We start from the raw sequence: 20276 nt of genomic DNA, 5'->3' as shown, positions 1-20276 counted from the left end.
CTGCAGATTCTGAAGTTCAACAAGCAGGCAAAGATGGGGATGGAGGTTCCCAGGGGAGCGAACAGCATATGCAAAGGCCAGGCGCATGTAAGACAATTAAGAGCCACAGACTGAGAGGGGTGACCTGGCTCTGCGCAGTTCCCCAGGCCCTCCTGAAACGCTGTCCCCAAGTGCAGTGAGGAAAACACAAGCTCTGGAGTCAGGCGTGTTTCCCAGTCCGTGAAAGGGGGGCGATGCTGGAACCGCCTAGGGAGGCAGGGAAGATAAACGCCGCAAAGCGCCTAACCCCGTCTAGGGTCCTTGCAGCAGGCAGTCATCCGCCAGGGCCGGGAGCCTCTGCGCAGGCCAGCCACGGTTTCTACGGCAACCAACAACACCGGGTTGCCGGGGCGACCGCCGCGGGGGAGCGCATCGCTATTGGCCGTGGTGGACGCCAGTCGATGGACGCCACAGTCGATTGGTCAGCGCAGCCGCAGATTCCGCCGAAATCCCCGGGCAGCGCTCTGGGTGAGGCGCCAGGAGGTAGCCGCCTCAGCATCTGAGACTGCGAAAGGGTCTTAACCATGAGGGGTTCCTGCGAGAGATCTGGGGAGGATGAAGAGCAGAAGCAAGAGGCTACAGCGGCCTGTGGGTGTCTTTCAGGGGTCCCTGAGGCGGAGCAGGGTTCCGAGGCCGATTCGGACTCCGACCTGGAGACGGAAGGTGCTGGGGGCAGGCCCGACTCCTCCCGTTTGGGGTCTTCTCCCGCAGGAGTGGGGGAGGCGGGCTGGGGTCAAGGGGGCAGGACACCCCTGTCCAGCTGGAGACGTACCCCTCTGCGGGGCGCCTCCAGCTCCCTGCCCTCCCTTCAGAGCTCCCAGAAGCATTAGGTTAAAATGCAAAATACCACTAGACAGTGCACCAGACTGTCTGCCCTGAAATGGGACCAGAGCTGGGTTTTCCCAGTCCACAGGAAAAACTAAGCTAATAGATGTATAGACTTGTCGGGCGCTGTGGCTCACGCCTGTAATCCCAGCACTTTGGGAGGCCGAGGCAGGTGGATCACGAGGTCAGGAGTTCAAGACCAGCCTGGCCAACATGGTGAAACCTCATCTCTACTAAAAGTACAAAAATTAGCCGGGAGTGGTGGTGCGAGCCTGTAGTCCCAGCTACTCAGGAGGCTGAGGCAGGAAAATTGCTTGAACCCGGGAGGTGGAGGTGGCAGTGAGCCAAGATTGTGCCACTGCACTGCAGCCTGGGCGACAGAGCGAGACTCCGTGTCAACAAACAAACAAATAGATGAATAGAATTTTTTTTTTTTTTTAAGATGGGGTTTCACCATTTTGGTCAGGCTGGTCTCGAACACCTGACCTCAGGTGATCCGCCCACCTCAGCCTCCTAAAGTACTGGGATTACAGGTGTGAGCCACTGCACCCGGCTTAGAATTTAGAACTATTTCAGTTTTTTCTCCCGTAAAATGTTTACAAAACATTGGTGGTCTGCAATCCAGGTTAAAAGACACAGCGTGCAATTTGACATCAGACAGGCAGAGGCCTGACTCTGGCAGGATTAGCTACTACTAGCTGTGGGATTCTCAGCACAGGCCAGCCACGGTTTCTACAGCAACCAGCAACACTGGGTTGCCTGGGCTCATATTTAATAATAATAAATAAATACATAAATAAATAATGTATTTATTTATTAGAGTCAGGGTCTTGCTCTGTCACCCAGGCTTCAGTGCAGGATGATAGCTCATGGTAGCCTTGAACTCTGCACTCCAGTGAGCCTTCTGCCTCAGACTCCTGAGTAGCTGGGACTACAGGGGGCCACCATGTCAGCTAATTTAAATACTTTTTTGTTTGACTGTTGTGCCCAAGTTGTCCAGCTTTCTTTCATAGCTGTATGACTTTAAGGAAAAGATTTGTGTTGCCTGAGCCTTGATGTCCTCATCTGTCATATGGGGGCAGTGGTCCCAAGGAGCAGAGGAGGCAGTGCTTCTGGAGGGAAAACATAGGCCAGGTAGTGACACAGGGCAGGGGAGGAGGGAGGTGGCTGTAGCCATGCAGGGGTTCACATTTGTCTCCCTGTCTCCTACCAGGCACCCATGGGCTTGGAGAACTGGTTGGGGACACCCTCTACCTGAGGTCTTGCCAGATCCATAGCGTTGTGCCCGTCTCCTGCTTTCTGTGCCAAGGGAGCGCCCCAGAGCTGAACCTCCGGCACCGTGGCCTGGGGCCCCAGGTACCACTGGAGGGACACTAGGTCCAGGCTTCCAGGGAGAGGCCCTGGAAGACAGCAGCCATGGGAGTGCTCCTGAGCCTGTCCCACACTCCCCAGCTTCTGCCTGTGCCAGAAATGCCCCATCCCCCACATCTGGGAGACAGATGGGATTGAGGCTGTGACAGGTGACATTAAGGGTTGGGGAGCCTGCAGGCCCCTAACCTGCTGGGGGGTCAGGGAGAGCTGGGGGTGGGGAGGAGATCTGTGCAGAGCCTAAAAGGAGAAGCAAGTGTTCTTTAAGCAGGTGGGAAGGGGAGGACTTTCCAGGTGGAGGATACAGAATGAGCTGAGCCCTGGAGCATGAGCCAGAATACTGGCCAGTGTGTTTTCTCTGTCTATCCCAGGGCGCCCGTGCTCTGGCTTCCTCGTTGAGCTCCAATCCATATGTCAAGCGGCTGGACCTTCGAGACAATGGGCTCTGTGGGGCGGGTGCAGAGGCCCTGGCAGCTGCCCTGAGCAAAAGCAGCAGCATCTGTGGTAGGTGCTGGGCCTGGGGCAGGTGGGCAAGTGTGAGTGCTCCGTTTCTTCAGGGATGAGCCTCTACCCCCGAAAGCTGGGCTGTGTCACCTAGGGCCTGCTGGTGTTGCTGGTGGATAGAGGAGAGGTCTCATCACAGGAGGGGACATGTGGGGTGGAGCTAGACCCTCTACTGTGCAGACAATGCTGGATACAAGTCCCTTCCTCACCCACCCCACCCCATTACTCCCCTCCCTTGCTGGCCAGCATCTCCTCTTCACCAAGCACATGGTAGACTCTCAGTACCTGAATCCACACAGGGATTGGGGGTTAGGCATTGTAAGAAGCAGGTAGGTAATGTGGGAGTTTGGTGGGGCTGGATCCAAAATGCCAGCTCTGCCACTGAAGAGCTGGATACCTGGGCAAGCAGCTTAACCTCTCTGAGCTTCAGCTTTCCAATCTGTGAAATGCCCCCAACAGTACCTCATAGGCTCGGGGCTGTGGTAAGCATGAAGTGAAATGCACTCCTGAAGTGGTCGGCAGCGTATGACCTATGTAAGTGCTCCATGCACTGCCACCTGGGCTATTATTGCCAATCCTGGCAGTGGGGCAGTGAGGGTTTTTGAAGTGGCTGGTGATATCACTGCCAGACACAGTCATCAATGTGATGGTTGCCCCTTCACCATTGCTGTCTCTACAGTACCAGGAGACAGGCGGTTTTAACCGCTTGACACAGAAGCTCATGCGCACACGGCGGGGGGAGGTCAGGGGCCAGAGGGAACCCAGTCATTGGGAGCCGCAGCCACCATACAACACTAGGACCGTTCTCCTGTAAGGCCCCTTCCTCTGCCTCAGACCTGGAGGTTTAGGGGATAGCAGAAGAGGTAGGAGGTGGGTGCCTGGCTTTGTATCCCACTGATAAAGGAGCCGTTTCGTCCCCCAGATTTGGACCTGTCGGAGAACCAGCTGGGAGTGGCAGGAGTGCAGGCCGTCTGTGCTGCCCTCACCGTGAACCGGGCCATGCAGAAGATGCAACTGTCAGGGAATGGTCTGGAGGAGCAGGCGGCCCAGCACCTTGCCGAATTCCTGCTGGCCCACCCAGACCTGAAGTCCCTGGACCTGAGCTATAACCAGCTGAATGACCAAGCAGGTAATACCTGCCCAGGGCACCATAGGTCATGAAAGCTCAGCTTCCTGGGGCAGGGGTGGGTGGGGCTTGGCAGGACCTCACTGCACATCACCAGGGAGCATGTGCTCTGACTTCTGCTCCCCACACAGCCACCTTGGCCCACTCCCCTTCCACTCCAGCCACACAGAACTCTTCATTCCTTCCACAAATACCTCATTGCCCACTGCTGTATGTATTGGGCACTGACTTAGCCACCGGGGATCCACCTTGAACAAAACCAAGTTCCTGACCTCAGGGAGCACATGCTAACAACAACATTCTCAGTCACTATTGGTGCTGCAAAATAAATACTGCATGCTTCTAGAGAAGAACAGGGACCCCCTGCTTTAAAGAGGTGGCTGGGGAGGCCTCTGTGAGGTGACATTTAAGCTGAAATGTGCAGAGTGGGAAAGAGACAGCCATGGCAAGATCAGAGGGAGAGCATTTCAGGCAGAGGAATAGTGAGCGTGTGGGCCTGTTTCCCAGACTGGCAGACAGCAGTGTGACTAGGCTAGGGCATCAGGAAAGTGTGTCCAGGCTGCGGGGTGGAGAGGGCAGACGGGTCTGCAGGGCTGTAGGTCATGGCAAAAAGGGTGAAGATTTTATTCCAAATGAGGTAGCAGATATGGTTGGGATTCCTTGGTCTCATCACTCTTTCTCGTGTCCCTGAGCGTTTGCAGGGGCTGTCGGTTTTGCCAGGAATTTGCACTTCTACCTGCCTCTCCTCAAATGGTCCAATAATAGTAACGACCACCTGGGACCCTGGGTTAGGCATGCAGATGCTGACCCTGGAACCTGCTGAACCAAACTCTTAGGGGAATGCTGGCGAATCTGCATTTTAATGGATGCCCCAGGAGAATTGTCTTTCCTGCAACGTTTCAGAAGCACTGCTCTGTCTCAAGCAGTTTAGAGCAAGTGGGGTGACATGAGCCTTGGCCTGTGAGAATTGGCCATGGCATGTAACTTCCAGAGAACCAGTTTGCCTTCTAAGAAAATTATTGCCAGAAGTCAGTGAAATTAAAAGTGAGGCTTGGTAGGGCACTGTGGCTAGCTGTAACCCCAGCAACACTTCTGGAGGCTGAGGGGGGAGGATTGCTTGAGGCCAGTAGTTTGAAACCAAACTGGGCAACATAGCGAGACGCAGTGGTGACAAAAAATAATTTAAAAATTAGCCCCAAGTGGTGGCTTGTGCCTGTAGTCTCAGGAGGCTGAGGTGAAAGAATCGCTTGAGCTCAAGACATCAAGACTGCAGTGAGCCGTGATTGCTCCACTGCACTCCAGGTTGGGAAACAGAGTGAGACAACAAAAAAGACTAACTTTCGGGCTGGGCGCGGTGGCTCACACCTGTAATCCCAGCACTTTGGGAGGTCGAGGCGGGTGGATCACGAGGTCAAGAGATCGAGACCATCCTGGTCAACATGGTGAAACCCCGTCTCTACTAAAAATACAAAAAATTAGCTGGGCATGGTGGCGCGTGCCTGTAGTCCCAGCTACTCAGGAGGCTGAGGCAGGAGAATTGCCTGAACCCAGGAGGCGGAGGTTGCGGTGAGTCGAGATCGCGCCATTGCACTCCAGCCTGGGTAACAAGAGCAAAACTCCATCTCAAAAAAAAAAAAAAAAAAAAGACTAACTTTCTTCCCTCTTTAGTGCCTGTTTCCCTGTTTTGATGTTAAAAGCAGGTACTGTGAGTGCAGCTGGGTTTTGTTTCTTATGCAGATGCTTTCTTGTGTGATAACTGTTTGCTTTGGTGTTCCTGTGAGGGTTGTGGGATGACTGCTGGAGGGTTCTGTTTGACTATGCTGCTCCACCTTCATCTCCAGGTCTCCATATTTTTGCCCAGGCTGGTCTTGAACTCCTGGTCTCAAGAAATCCTCCTGCCTCAGCCTCCTGAGTTGCTGGGACCACAGGCACATACCACTGCCTGGCTTTCACCTTCCTTTCTCTACCACCCCCATCTCCTCTCTACCACAACTGTGCCAGCCCTGTCACCTCTTGCCTAGCCTATGGCACCAGCCTTCCACCTGGTCCCCCAACCTCTTGCCTCTGCCCCCACCCAGCCCAGTCTATCCTGGACACCTGCAACTTGCTGAAATGCTAATCTAGCCTCATCACTTCCTAAGGCCCTCCCTGACTCCTTGCCACTTGGATGCGTTGCCTAAGCCCCTTACCTTGGCTGGCACTCAAGGCCTCTCCGTATCTCTCAAGTGCCTGTTACTCCTGCCTCACCTCACTGGCTTCCCCGTTCCCGGCCCCAGCTCCAGGCCTGAGTGCATTTCCACAGGTGCCTCTGCCATTTGCACGTCCCTGTGCCTCCTCTCCACTGTGTGTGCACAGACGCCCGTTGGGAATTCCTCAGTCCCGGGTTATCTCCTCTGTCCTCTTTCCTGACTACCCCCAAGACAGGTTAGCCACCACTGTGTTCCCACGCCTCCCCCTTTGCAGTCCACATGAATGGCTCACATCCCATTCATTTGGATTTGTATCTCCCCATGAAATGTGAGTTCCTGAAGGGCATGGCAGGCCATGTTGGTTTCATGTCTGTGACCCTCCTGCCCAGCAGAGGCTCGGCACGCAGCGGGCATCAGTGTGATCTTTTGAAGGAGTGAAGAGAGCGAGTCAGAAGGTCTCTCTTGGTGTTTCTGAAGGGGAGACACTCGGACCAGCCCTGGCAGAAAACACAGGACTCGCCGAGCTTAACGTGAGCTGGAATCACCTCCGAGGCTCAGGAGCTGTGGCATTTGCCAGGGGACTGGAGGTACGGAGCCCCCACCCAGCCAGCCCTGCAGCCTGTCTGCTGGGGCCGGTCTCCCAGGGACCAGCTCTCTGTCTCTGCAGCTCTTTGGAAATGAACTTTGGATCTTCTAATCACAGCTTAAAGATTGTTTCTTTAGGTGATTTTAATTTTCCTGGCTTCACTTAGTGACTACAATATGCTGTGCTCACTGTCACATCATTTCCTGAAGGGTCACTGCTGAATGTCTTGCACCTTCCCCAGACACCATAGACACCAGCTGGGAAGGGACATCCATGCGGTCCGGTGACGCACGCTCACTGTTGGGCTTACACAGTTGCTTTCCTGAGATGACGCCTTGCACCTGTGGATGCCAGCACAGCCTCTCGAACATCCACCTGCTCCCTTGCATGTTGTGGTTCATAGGGCTCAGGAATGTGGGGCTCAAGCTGATGCTAGGGTGGCACAAGCTACCTGCAATGTCCCCAGTGCCAGATACCCTGTGGAGTCCTCCTCAGGCCATGGCAGTTGCTGTCTTGCCCTGATACAGGGGCTGACCTTGAGGTCCTGCCCCACAAGATGGCACGTCACACTGTCTTGCCAGAGCATCCACCCTTCTCCCCATCACAGTACCCTGGGCAGGTTTCATCTGACAGCCGTTCACTGGGGCTTGGGATCCCTGCCCTCCAGAGCCATTAAGTGGGTGTGGAGTCTGATCAATGTTTCTGGGGCCTGCTGCTGCTCCGCATACTCCCCTCCCAGTCTCTCTGAGGGCTATTCACATCTACACCGGCCCTTTCCTGTTGTGTTCTGGGCCATTGGGCTCTGATGGTCGCCATCATCCAAGCTGCAGCCACCGGGAACCTGGATGTCACCGTCCTGACCCTTCCTTGGAGCCTCTGCCCTTCTACCCTTTGTCCCTGATTTTTGCACCTCAGGGCTCCTGGTCTCTGAGGCTGTGGCACCGTGGCTTGCTCCACTGTCAGACAGGGTCCCTTGACTTCACTCTTTGGTGTTCTAGGCAAACATCTTCCTTAAAGTTCTAGACATCTCATACAATGGCTTTGGGGATCCTGGAGCCTCTGCGGTGGGTGAGGCTCTCAAGACCAACAACGTGTTGGAGGAACTCAACATGAGGTGAGGATCCCCAAGGGGCCACCCCAGGAATCACGCGCTCCATGATCTTGCTGCTGAACCACGCAGTGGCGTGATCTCGGCTCACTGAAACCTTCACCTCTAGGGTTCAAGCAGTTCTCTACCTCAGCCTCCCGAGTAGCTGGGAATATAGGTGCCTGCCACCATGCCCGGCTAATTTTTTGCATTTTTAGTATAGACGGCATTTCACCATCTTGGTCAGGCTGGTCTTGAACTCCTGACCTTGTGATCCACCTGCCTTGCCTCTCAAAGTGCTGGGATTACAGGTGTGAGCCACTGCACCTGGCTCTCTGTCATCCTTATCACTGGAGTTTATTATTTGTTTGTTTGTTTGTTTAAAACAGAGTCTTGCGGGCCGGGCGTGGTGGCTCACGCCTGTAATCCCAGCACTTTGGGAGGCCGAGGTGGGTGGATCGGTGGCTCACGCCTGTAATCCCAGCACTTTGGGAGGCCGAGGTGGGTGGATCACGAGGTCAAGAGATAGAGATCATCCTGGTCAACATGGTGAAACCCCATCTCTACTAAAAATACAAAAAATTAGCTGGGCATGGTGGCGCATGCCTGTAATCTCAGCTACTCAGGAGGCCAAGGGAGGAGAATTGCCTGAACCCAGGAGGCGGAGGTTGCGGTGAGCCGAGATCGCGCCATTGCACTCCAGCCTGGGTAACAAGAGCGAAACTCCATCTCAAAAAACAAACAAACAAACAAAAAACAGAGTCTTGCTTTATTGCCCAGGCTGGAGTGCAGTGATGAGATCATGGCTCACTGTACCCTTGACCTCCCGGGCTCAAACAATCCTGCCATCTCATCCTCCCAAGTAGCTGGGACCACAGGAGTATGTCACCAAGCCTGGCTAATTTTTTATTTTTTGTAGAGACAGTCTCCTGCTGGCCTCGAACTCTTGGGCTCAAGCAGTCTTCCCACCTCAGCCTCTGAAAGTGCTGAAATTACAGTCATGGGGAGTTCATCATTGTTACATAGTGACCTGTGATTCCTACGCACAGGCAGATGGCTGCAAATTCCACACAGTGTATAAAGCATCTTCAGCAGAGCCTGGTGCATGGCGGGTGTTCCAATGAAGCTTTTCTCCCTTGTAGAAGAGGAGCCAAGGCCAAGTTCTGTGGCTCAGCACCGTAATCCCAGCACTTCCAAAGGCTGTGGTGGGAGGATCCATTGAGGACAGGATTTTGAGACCAGGCTAGGCAATATAGCGTGACTCCATCTCTACACAAAATGTGAAAATTGTCAATTTCTGGTGGCATGCACCTATCACTCCTAGTACTTGGGAGGTGGAGGTGAGAGGATTGCTTGATCCTAGGAGTCTGGAGTTAAGGCTGCAGTGAGCTGTCATCATGCCACTGCACTGCATCCTGAGTGACAGAGTGAGAAAAATGAGCCTAGTCTGGATGGGGCAAGGCAGGAGCCTGACAAGTGGGCCCCGGCGCCTGTTTTGTTCAGCACGTGGTTACTGGAGCATGCCCTGTGTGAAGGGCTCCTCCAGGCCAGGTGGAGTCCCAGCCTAGTGGGGTGGCATAAGCCCAGAGGGAAGAAAAGAGGTGGATGCCAGAGAGGTCATAGGCCAGAGGCCAAGGAGGTCATGGGCTGCTGTGGCTGAGACCCTCCCCAGGGGCAGTCCCCTGTGGGCAAGGAGGCCCCACTCAATCCTGCTCACCTTTCCTCCCATGGGAGGAGCTAAGACTAAGGGCAGCCCCAGAGGCTGAAAATGGAGGTGCAGCCGGAGCTGGGGTCTGAGAAGTGAAAGAGAAATGGGACTGGCTCTGGAGACAAAGCAGCCCAGGGCGGTGCTGAGGCCTGGAGTTTGGGAACAGCAGGAGGTGGAGAGGCCTTGGACAGAAGCTAGGTGACTTTTTGAAATAGACATTGTCACGGTGATAGGTATGAAGTGCCAGCTGGGCAGAACACATGGGAGCCCCTGCAGAGCTCAGAGGGCCAGGGAGTGGCAGCTGGTGTCCACCAGGACAGGGATGCTGTAGGTGTGTTTGCTGCATGATCCCTCTGAACGGTTTCATCTCCACCTTTTACACGTTGACCTGCCCAGGGTTCCTGGCATGTGAGTGGAGGGCTGGACTGAGAGACCCAACCTGGTGGCTGCAATGGCAGCTCCAGTGGGCACCCAGGGCAGTGAGCTCTGCACAGCTGCTAGGAAGCTTGCACAACACAGGTGTCTGTTGTCTTTGTTGCAGCAACAACCGCATCTCTGCGATGGGAGCCCTGAGCCTGGGCCTGGGCCTCCGGGCCAACCAGACGCTGAGGATTCTGGTAGTGAGTGCTAGCCTGATGGCTGAGATCCCAGCATAGACCTGCCCTGTACCAACCCAGACAGATCCCTGTGTCATGGCCCCCACCCAGGGGCAGCCAGCAGGTGCACACAGGCTCCCTCTCTTGCCACTCACCCTGCATCTGAGGCCTGGCCCTCCTCCTCTCCTCTTCCTTCCCTCCCAGCTTCTCCCCCACACCTTAATGCTGCCCTTCCTACTCTGCGGGCTGGGGTGCTGCTCTGCTGAAGGTGGCTGGGCACCCCTTGTGTCTCCCTCATCTTCTTCCCTGCCTTTCCCTGGCCTTGCTGGGACCCTGGCCCTACCCAGGTGTTCTGTTGGCCACTGCTCAGGCTGAACTGAAGCCTGGTGCGCCCAGCTGGGGTTCCTTCCCCCGGGTTTGCAGATGAGAAAGGAGTGCCGAGCAGGACAGGGAGCAGAAGATAGGGTAGGGAGTCAGCTGAGGCGGGAGCAGGTCTGTAGGGGACCACTGTGCCCACATCAGGTACATGCTAAGTGACAGTATCGCCAGCTGGGTGCATACATCCAGCTCTGCCATCCCTCAGCTCCCCACCCCAGCCTTACCTGGTCTTCTCCCATAGCTCCCCTCCCCTGCTCCCTGCCCCACAGGAACCCAGACCTCTCTGAAGCATAGACCTGTATTTCCAGCTGCCTCATAGACAGTCTTCTAAATGTCCCAAAGTCAATGTGACAGTCCAACCTGAACATATCGCCCCCCTCTAAGGGCTGCCTCCTGGTGGGGGCTCCTTCTTCCTAAGTCACTAGGTGGGGCCCAGAGCCTGCCCACTGTCCCTCCCTTTCCCACACCCTTCCTCCCACCTCCTGCAGGAGCTCACCCTGCTGGCTCCTCCCTCTTCTCACTTCCCCTCTCAGCTTCTGTGAACTTGCAGGATTCCTGGCTGCAGTCCTTCCTTCCCACCTGCTACCCCTTCCTTCCCAGCTGCGACCTTTCTAAACCAGAAAATTGCCCTGCTTTAAAATGGTTGGAGTTTTATCCCCTCTGGATAAACTTAGTTTTTGATTGCAGCATCATGTCATGGGGAGCTGGGTGTGGTGGTTCACGCCAATAATCCCAGCACTTTGGGAGGCTGAGGCAGGCAGATCACCTGAGGTCAGAAGTTTGAGCCCAGACCGGCCAACATGGTGAAACCCTGTCTCTACTGAAAACACAAAAAAATTAGTCAGATGTGGTGGCGCACACCTTTAATCTCAGCTACTCCGGAGGCTGAGTCAGGAGAATCCTTTGAACCCAGGAGGCGGAGGTTGCACTGAGCTGAGATCTCACTACTGCACTTCAGTCTGGGTGACAGAGCAATACTTGGTCTCAAAAAAAAAAAAAGTAACATAGCATGTCATGGGGGATCTGGGCTCTGCCAGCCCCTCTTTTCCAAGTTCAGTGCACTCACCCCAAGCTCAGAGTACACACACATACATGCACACACACACACAGAGTACTATTTTTCACCCCCTCCTTTGCTCCTCTGCTGTTCTTACTGAAGTGTCCAGCTCTGCCCACCTCACTTGGGAAGCTCAGCTCAAGGGTTTCCTCCCCTCCCAGCCTTTCCTTCCCAGGGGAGCTGGCGCACACTCGCTCAGTGTGCTGATCACACCGCATTTGATGATGCTTCCTTTCCCTCCCCTCTCCCCAGCAGGCAATTTCTTAAAGGCAAAGGTTTGTCTTGCATGTCTGTATCACTCAGAGGCATCTCCTTTCCTCTCTCCCCTGGCCCCACAGCCTCACCAGAACATTCTGTCTGTTTGACAGAGACACCTTCTGAGCTGAGACAGTGGGGCCATCCTAGCTGTGTCCTCAGAGATGAGGAGTCCCCCTCTTCCCTTTCACGTTGCTCTCTGGCTTCCCCGGACCTGGCCTCTCGCAGCTTTGTGTGTGTGTTTCTCAGGTGTCTAGGAATCCCATGCGAAGTGAAGGCTGCTTTGGTCTCCTCAAGTCTGTCCCGGACAATCCAGCCTCTGCCCTGGAACTGCTGGATTTCTCTGTAAGAGCATTTTATAAACCTGGTTTCTGATCCTACCAACATTCCTGTGAGGTATCATCATCTCCATTTTAGAGGAATAAAGTGAGAGTTAGAGAAATCAAGAGCCCTGCCCAGATACACGGCGTGGCAGAGGCAGAGTTGCAACAGGGACCTGAATGCAGGGCATGGGGCCACTCGGCTCTGCCCCCTCTGGACTGGAGGTCACGTGGGATCTCACCTGGAGCCACTGCCTGGGTTCTTCATTAACTGAGAGAGGATAAGTGGGTGTCTGGTCACGATGCTCCCTGTCCACTGGTGTTTAGATTTGCAAGTGCAGCACCTGCAGGGCTGCCCTCTGCCCCCTCCCCCAACTGTCTGCAGGTGGACTGTGGTGATGGAAGGTTCACTTGAGTGCCTGTGAGAGAGATTAGGATCCCTTTTCATTCAATTTTGCCACTTTTTTTGAGTTGGGGTCTCACTTTCACCCAGCTGTAGTGCAGTGGTGTGATCATAGCTCAGTGCAGTCTCAAATGCCTTGGCTCAAGTGTTCCTCCTGCCTAAGCTCCTGAGGTAGCTGGAAGTCCAGGTACCAGTCACCATACCTGGCTATTTTTATTTTTATTTTTGTAAAGATGGGGGCTTGCTACATTGCCCAGGCTGGTTTCAAATTTCTGAACTCAAATGATCCTTGTGCCATGGTCTCTCATGTCTCAAGTCAATTTTGATTTTTTTTTTTTTTGAGACAGTCTCACTCTGTCACCAGGATGGAGTGCAGTGGCACTTTCTCAGCTAACTGCAACTTCTGGCTTCCAGGTTCAGATGATTCTCCTACCTCAGACTCCCAAGTAGCTGGGATTACAGGTGTGCACCACCACACCTGGCTAAAATTTTTTTGTATTTTGTTAGTAGAGATGGGGTTTCACCAGGTTGGCCAGGCTGGTCTTGAACTTCTGACCTCAGGTGATGCACCTGCATCGGCCTCCTAAAGTGCTGGGATTACAGGTGTGAGCCATTGCACCTGGCAAATTTGGATTTTTTAATGTAGAAAAAGTGCCAGGTGAGGTGGCTCACACCTATAATCTCAGCACATTTGGAGGCTGAGGTAGAAGGATCCCTTGAAGCCCAGAGTTAAAGGCCATCCTGGGCAGCACAGCAAGATCCCAATCTCTACAAAAACCTTTTTAAAAAATTAGCCCAGCCTGTGGCATATACCTGTAGTTTCAGGTACTCAGAAGACTGAAACAGGAGGATCACCTGTTCCCAGGACTTTTGGCTTCCGTGAGCTATGATTGTGCCACTGCATTCCAGCCTGGGCAACAGAGCCAGACTCTGTCTTAAAAAACAACAAAAAAGAAAGGAAACAAAAAACGTTGAGTTACAGGCTGGGCGTGGTGGCTTACGCCTGTAATCCCAGCACTTTGGGAGCTCGAGGTGGGTGGATCACGAGGTCAGGAGATCAAGACCATTCTGGCTAAAACGGCGAAAACCTGTCTCTACCAAAAATAAAAAAATAAAAAAATAAAAAAATTAGCCAGGTGTGGTGGCACTCATCTGTAGTCCCAGCTCCTTGGGAGGCTTAGGTAGAAGAATTGCTTGAACCCGAGAGGCAGAGGTTGCAGTGAGCTGAGATCGCACCACTGCACTCCAGCCTGAGTGACAGAGTGAGACTCCGCCTCAAAAAAATAAAAAAGTTGAGTTACAAATTAGTACTGATTCTTTTTTTTTTTTTTTTTTAAAGATGGGGTTTCTCCATGATGACCAGGCTGGTCTTGAACTCCTGACCTCAGGTGATCCACCCTCCTCGGCCTCCCAAAGTGCTAGGATTACAGGTGTGAGCCACCGCGCCTGGCCAAATCAGTACTGATTCTAACTCTGATTTTTCTCAACCCAGACTTGAATCAAAGCCTTTCCAGAAATTAGGAAACAACTGTGTGCGCAGTTCCAGTTCTTCAGGTTTGGGACAACCAGTATCAAACACCCTTACTACTTCCTTCTAACTGCCTGTTCGTCTGCGAATTCCTGTGAGCACCGGATCTGTCATTCTAAAAGAAACAGAATGACATATGGCATTATCCTTCTAGAATATACACTTACTTGACACAGTGTATAGTCATTATCAGAAGCCCCTAGTCTAATGGAAGTGCCGTGGGCTTTGGAATCAGTTCAGGCTTGGGAACAAATCCTGTGTCTATCAATGTGGGATCCTGGACAAGATTTTGAGTCAAAGAATCATAAACAATCAATCAATAACTAGCCTGGGCTGGGCATGGTGGCTCATGCTTGTAATCCCAGAACTTTGGGAGGCTGAGGCAGGCAGATCACCTGAGGTCAGGAGTTCGAGATCATGGTGAAATCCTGTCTGTACAAAAAATACAGAAGTTAGCCAGATGTGATGGTTTGTGCCTGTAATCCTGGCTACTCAGGAGGCTGAGGCAGGAGAATCGCTTGAACCGGAAGGCAGAAGTTGCAGTGAGTTGAGACCATGCTGCTGCACTCCAGCCTGGGCAACAGAGTGAGACTTTGTCTCAAAAAAAACAAACAACAAAAAACCACCAAAACAACAAAGAAAACAATTAGCCTGAACTGAATATTCTATTTTCTTTTCTTTTTTTTTTTTTTTGAGACGGAGTTTCGCTCTTGTTACCCAGGCTGGAGTGCAATGGCACTATCTCGGCTCACCGCAACCTCCGCCTCCTGGGTTCAGGCAATTCTCCTGCCTCAGCCTCCTGAGTAGCTGGGATTACAGGTATGCGCCACCATGCCCAGCTAATTTTTTGTATTTTTAGTAGAGACGGTGTTTCACCATGTTGACCAGGATGGTCTTGATCTCTTGACCTCGTGATCCACCCGCCTCGGCCTCCCAAAGTGCTGGCCGAATATTCTATTTTCTATTACTTAACCGTTGTCTGTTATTCCTAGTATAATTTGACTAGCCCAGGTTTTATCCTGAGCTTTCTGGGAAATAGTTTTGAAGACTTATAGTTCAAGGAAAATCTTTCCCTGGGCTCAGACTTGTGTTTTTGTGAAATGGGGCTAACGTCTACCCCCCAGGGCCATCATGAACATAAGCTGAGACGACAGACCTAAGGGAAAGGGCTTGCACAGAGAAAGACTCAATCAGTGCCAGTTCTGTTCTTCACTATCCCTTGGATTTTAGTTTTTGTTTGTTTGTTTGTTTGTTTGTTTGTTTGTTTGTTTTGAGATGGAGTCTTGCTCTGTTGCAAGGCTCGAGTGCAGTGACACACTCTCAGCTCGCTGCAACCTCCACCTCCTGGGTTCAAATGATTTCCCTCCTCAGTCTCCTGAGTAGCTGGGACTATAGGCACCCACCACCACACCTGGCTAATTGTTTGTATTTTTAGTAGAGATGGGGTTTCATCATGTTGGCCAGGATGGTCTTGATCTCCCAACCTCATGATTCGCCCACCTCGGCCTCCCAAAGTGCTGGGATTACAGGTGTGAGCTACCATGCCTGGAGGTTTTTAGTTTTTAATTGAGGAACAACATTTATGCTGAAAAATGCACAAAGATTAAGCATAGAGCTTGGAGAATTTTCACAGAGCATAGGTGTCTATGTAACCAGCACCCAGATCTGAAAATACAGCATAGCTGGGCATGGTGGTGGGCACCTGTAGACCCTGCCCTTCTGGAGGCTTAAGCGAGAGGATAGCTTGAGTCCAGGAGCTCAGGGATGAAGTGAGCTATGATTGAGCCACTGCACTCCAGCCTGGTGACAGAATACGATCCCATTTCTAAATAAATAAATACAGCAGGCCCCTAAATGTTCCCCATTGTCTCCTTCCCTCCTGGATCTTACTAGTTTCCAAGTATGAGATTGTCATCCACAGGAGAGAAGCCACCTGAAGGAGCTTCTCTGAGACCTTGTGTGTGTGTGAATAAAAAATGGTCAAGTTCTCAGTAGCAAAGTTCATCCTTGTCATGGGTTTCTCTTCAGGATATCCAGGTGAACACAGAGTTTGATGACCTTGCTAACTCAGTGAAGAGAATTCTTCCAGCGCTCTGCATAAAAACTGGTGCTCGCAAAGTGGAGTATAAAAAGGAGTTGCTGCCAGTCTTCAGACCAGCCCTGCCATTATCTGTCCCTAAGTGATCTTGGAGTGTGGCTTCCTCATCTCCAATCAGCTGCTTCGACCTCCAGGGTCAGGAGCTCTTTGACTCCCGAGACCTTGTTACCACTTGTGTCTGCACTGAGTCCCTATGTCAGCTGTGTGCTAAGTCCTATGAGCTGGCCTTCGCGACGACTCACACACCTGTACCCTCCCCTGGCTCCATGGACCCTGCACTCATCTGGGCCTTCCTGTGCTCTCACTCATTCATGTCACACAAACCCCTACTATGTGTGGCATATTGAGATGGGCATGGTATCTGAGATGCCCAAGCAAGTCCCTGCCTTCCCCATGTTCATATTCTGGCGACTTCAGGAAACTATTAAAAGGAGGAGTGCACATTCTATTTTGAGAATGCAAATGGGCACAGCCTTTTTGGAAGGCAGTTTATCATTATGCACTGAGAGACTTAAAACTGCCTGTGCCCTTTGATCCAATCATTTCACTAATGTGCTCTAGACAAACAACCAGGGATGCATAAAAGATTGATGCCTAAAGATGCTCATGGGGCCGGGTGCAGTGCGTCACACCCATAATCCTAGCACTTTGGGGAGTCAAGGTGGGTGGATCACTTGGGGTCAGGAGTTCGATACCAGCCTGACCAACATGGTGAAACCCCATCTCTACTAAAAATACAAAATTAGCCAGGCTTGGTGGCGCTCACCTGTAATCCCAGCTACTTGGGAGGCTGAGGCAGGAGAATCCATTGAACCCTGGAGGTGAGATTGCAGTGAGTGGAGATCACGCTATTGCACTCTAGCCTGGGCAATGAACAAAACTCTGTCTCAAAAAAAAAAAAAAAAGAAAAAGCCTGGGCGTGGTGGCTCAAGCCTGTAATCCCAGCACTTTGGGAAGCCGAGGTGGGTGGATCACGAGGTCAAGAGATCGAGACCATCCTGGTCAACATGGTGAAACCCCGTCTCTACTAAAAATACAAAAAATTAGCTGGGCATAGTGGCACGTGCCTGTAATCCCAGCTACTCAGGAGGCTGAGGCAGGAGAATTGCTTGAACCCAGGAGGCGGAGGTTGCGGTGAGCTGAGATCGTGCCATTGTACTCCAGCCTGGGTAACAAGAGCGAAACTCCGTCTCAAAAAAAAAAGAAAAAAAAAAAAAAAAAGCTGGGCATGGTAGCTCACGTTTGTAATTCCAGCACTTTGGGAGGCCAAGGTGGGCAAATCACCTGAGGTCAGCAGTTCGAGACCAGCCTGACCAACATGGAGAAACCCCTTCTCTACTAAAAATACAAAATTAGCCGGGCATGGTGGCACATGCTTGTAATCTCAACTACTTGGGAGGCTGAGGCAGGGGTATTGCTTGAACCTGGGAGGTGGAGGTTGCGGTGAGCCGAGGTTGTGCCATTGCACTCTAGCCTGGGCAACAAGAGTGAAGCTCCGTCTCAAAAAAAAAAAAAGATGCTCATGGAAATACTGTTTCTCATAATGAAAATTGGAAGCACCCCCAATAATAGGGGATTGGCCAACTCAAATTTGGAGTTAAATGCTAAAAGCCACATAGTCAAAGAACGCTTAACAATTCATGAAAATACACATGATTAATGTTAAGTGAGAAAATTGGGAGGAAAAAAATCACTTGGCAGCTGGACGCAGTGGCACGTGCCTGCAGTCCCAGCTATCCAGCCATTCAGAGGCTGATGTAGGAGGACTGCTTAAGCTTAGGAGTAGGTGACTAGCTGTGGCACTACAATAAGGCCCTGTTTTTAAAAATAAGTAACTAAATCACTTGGTTCATCTGACAGTTCCTCAAAAGCTTAATCATAGAATTACCACATAACCCATTAATTTCATTCCTAGGTATATACTCAAGAGAAGTGAAAACATTTGTCCCCATAAGAATTTCTACATGAATATCCATAGCAGCATTATTTATAATATTCTAAGAGTGAAAATGCCCACCAGTGGATAAATACAATGTGGTATATCCATACAATGGAATATTATTTGGCAATAAAAAAGAATTTGAGGTGATAAAAAGGATCTAAAATGTATTGTGGTGATGGCCACATAATTGTGCATATTCAAAAGGCAATCGAATGATATACTTTTATTCATGGGTGAGCAGTATGGTATGTGAATGACATCTCAATAAAACTGTTTTGAAAACAAGGAAATATACTGAAACATGCTAAAAATGGATGAAACTTGAAAACATGATGCTAAATGAAAGAAGCCAGTCACAAGCCCACATGTATGATTGCATTTATATGAAACATCTAGAACAGGCAAATCTATAGAGGCAGAAAGTAGATTATAGGTTGCCTAGATGTAGAGAAATAGGGGGATTGGAGGTTGACAGCTAAAGGATATGGATTTCTTTGAGGGGGGTGATAAAACTGTTCTAAACTTGATTGTGGTGATTTGCAAGTCTATGAATATGCTAAAAACCACTCAATTTTACATTTTAAATGGGTGATTTGTATGGTATGTGAATTATATCTCAAGAAAGCTGTTAAAAATATCACACTGATTGAGCCTAGTGGTATTTTAAAAAGTATGAATATAGGCTGGGCGTGGTGGCTCACACTTGTAATCCCAGCACTTTGGGAGGCCGAGGCGGGTGGATCAGCTGGGGTCAGGAGTTCAAGACTAGCCTGACTAACATGGTGAAACCCTGTCTCTACTAAAAATGCAAAAATTAACTGAGTATGGTGGTGCATGCCTGTAGTCCCAGCTACTGAGGAGGCTGAGGCAGGAGAATCACTTGAACCTGAGAGGCGGAGGTTGCGGTGAGCCAAGATCGTGCCAGTGCACTCCAATCTGGGTAACAAGAGCGAAGCTCCATCTCAAAAAAAAAAAAAAAGTATGAATATGATGTAGCTACTCAGGAGGCTGAGGGACAAAAATCACTTGAACCTGGGAGGCAGAGGTTGCAGTGAGCAGAGACTGCATCACTGTACTCGAGCCTGGGTTACAGAGTGAGACTCTTGTCTAAAAAAAAAAAGTATGAATATATACACATAAGAGAAAAAGACCAAAAAAGCCCCGCTGAAATATTAATAATGTTTCTCTCTAGGCTGTGGGTTTATAGATGATTTTACATTCTTTTCATTTTTAGATTTTCCACACTTTCTATTGTAAAAATATGTGTTACTTTTATAATCAGATTCTAACAAATATTGGCCGTGCACGGTGGCTCACGCCTTAATCCCAGCAGCTTGGGAGGCTGAGGAGGGCGGATCACGAGGTCAAGAGATCGAGACCATCCTGGTCAACATGGTGAAACCCGGTCTCTACTAAAAATACAAAAATTAGCTGGGCGTGGTGGCGTGCGCCTGTAGTCCCAGTTACTCAGGAGGCTGAGGCAGGAGAATTACTTGAACCCGGGAAGCAGAGGTTGCAGTGAGCCGAGATTGTGCCACTGCACTCCAGCCTGGTGCCTGGCAACAGAGTGAGACTCTGTCTCAAAAAAAAAAAAAAGGAAAAACAAATATTGTAGTCACACGGCATCGAATGATGTTTTGATCAAAGACAGAGAGCATATACAACAGTGGTCCCATAAGATTACCATATTTTTCCCGTAGCTTTTCTGTGTTTAGATACAAAAATCCTTACTGTACGTGTCTGTAGCCAAGGGGCAATATGCTGTACCATGTGGCCTGGGTGTGCAGTAGGCGGCACCATCTAGGTTGTTCTAAGCACAATCTATGATGTTCTCACATCAACAAAATCACCTGATAATGCATTTCCGAGAATGTATTCTAGTCATTAAGCAATGCTTGACTGTACTGAAGAGCGCTGTGTGATGCAGGCTATGGCTGAGCTCTGTGCATGATGTGGTTGGAGCCCTGAGGAAGGGGAGGGCTATGGACTGAATGGTGTCCCCCTCAATATTAGATGCTGAAGCTCTAATCCCCAGTGTGACTGTATTTGGGGCCAGGGCCTATAAGGAGATGATGAAGGTTAAGTGAGGCTGTAAGGGTGGGCCTTGATCCAATAGGATTAACGTCCTTATAAGAGACCAGAGAGCTTGAGTGCCATCTCCCCCAACCCTGTGGGAGGACATGGTGAAAAGGTGGCTGTGTGCAAGCCAGGAAGAGAGGCCTCTGGGACTTTTAGCCGCCAGAACTGTGAGAAAATAAATGTCTGTG

The 20276-nt window shown here is 51.1% G+C and overlaps 1 protein-coding gene across 1 annotated transcript; it reads left to right on the top strand.

The window, feature by feature from the left end:
• Nucleotides 1-562: 562 nt before the first annotated feature.
• On the top strand, nt 563-16743 carry LRRC74B (leucine rich repeat containing 74B). Its single transcript, XM_012466532.3, has 9 exons — nt 563-702; nt 2078-2220; nt 2604-2736; nt 3659-3865; nt 6529-6638; nt 7636-7751; nt 9974-10052; nt 11968-12063; nt 15998-16743. Exons 1-9 carry the CDS (start codon nt 564-566, stop codon nt 16151-16153), a joined length of 1179 nt encoding a protein of 392 aa, XP_012321955.2. The 5' UTR covers nt 563; the 3' UTR covers nt 16154-16743.
• Nucleotides 16744-20276: the final 3533 nt, after the last annotated feature.

This window comes from Aotus nancymaae, unplaced genomic scaffold, assembly GCF_030222135.1.
Source record: "Aotus nancymaae isolate 86718 unplaced genomic scaffold, 86718_ANA_hifiasm-v0.15.2.pri h1tg000210l, whole genome shotgun sequence".
Classification (NCBI taxonomy): Eukaryota; Metazoa; Chordata; class Mammalia; order Primates; family Aotidae; genus Aotus; species Aotus nancymaae.
This window is presented reverse-complemented; position numbering and strand designations above follow the sequence as displayed.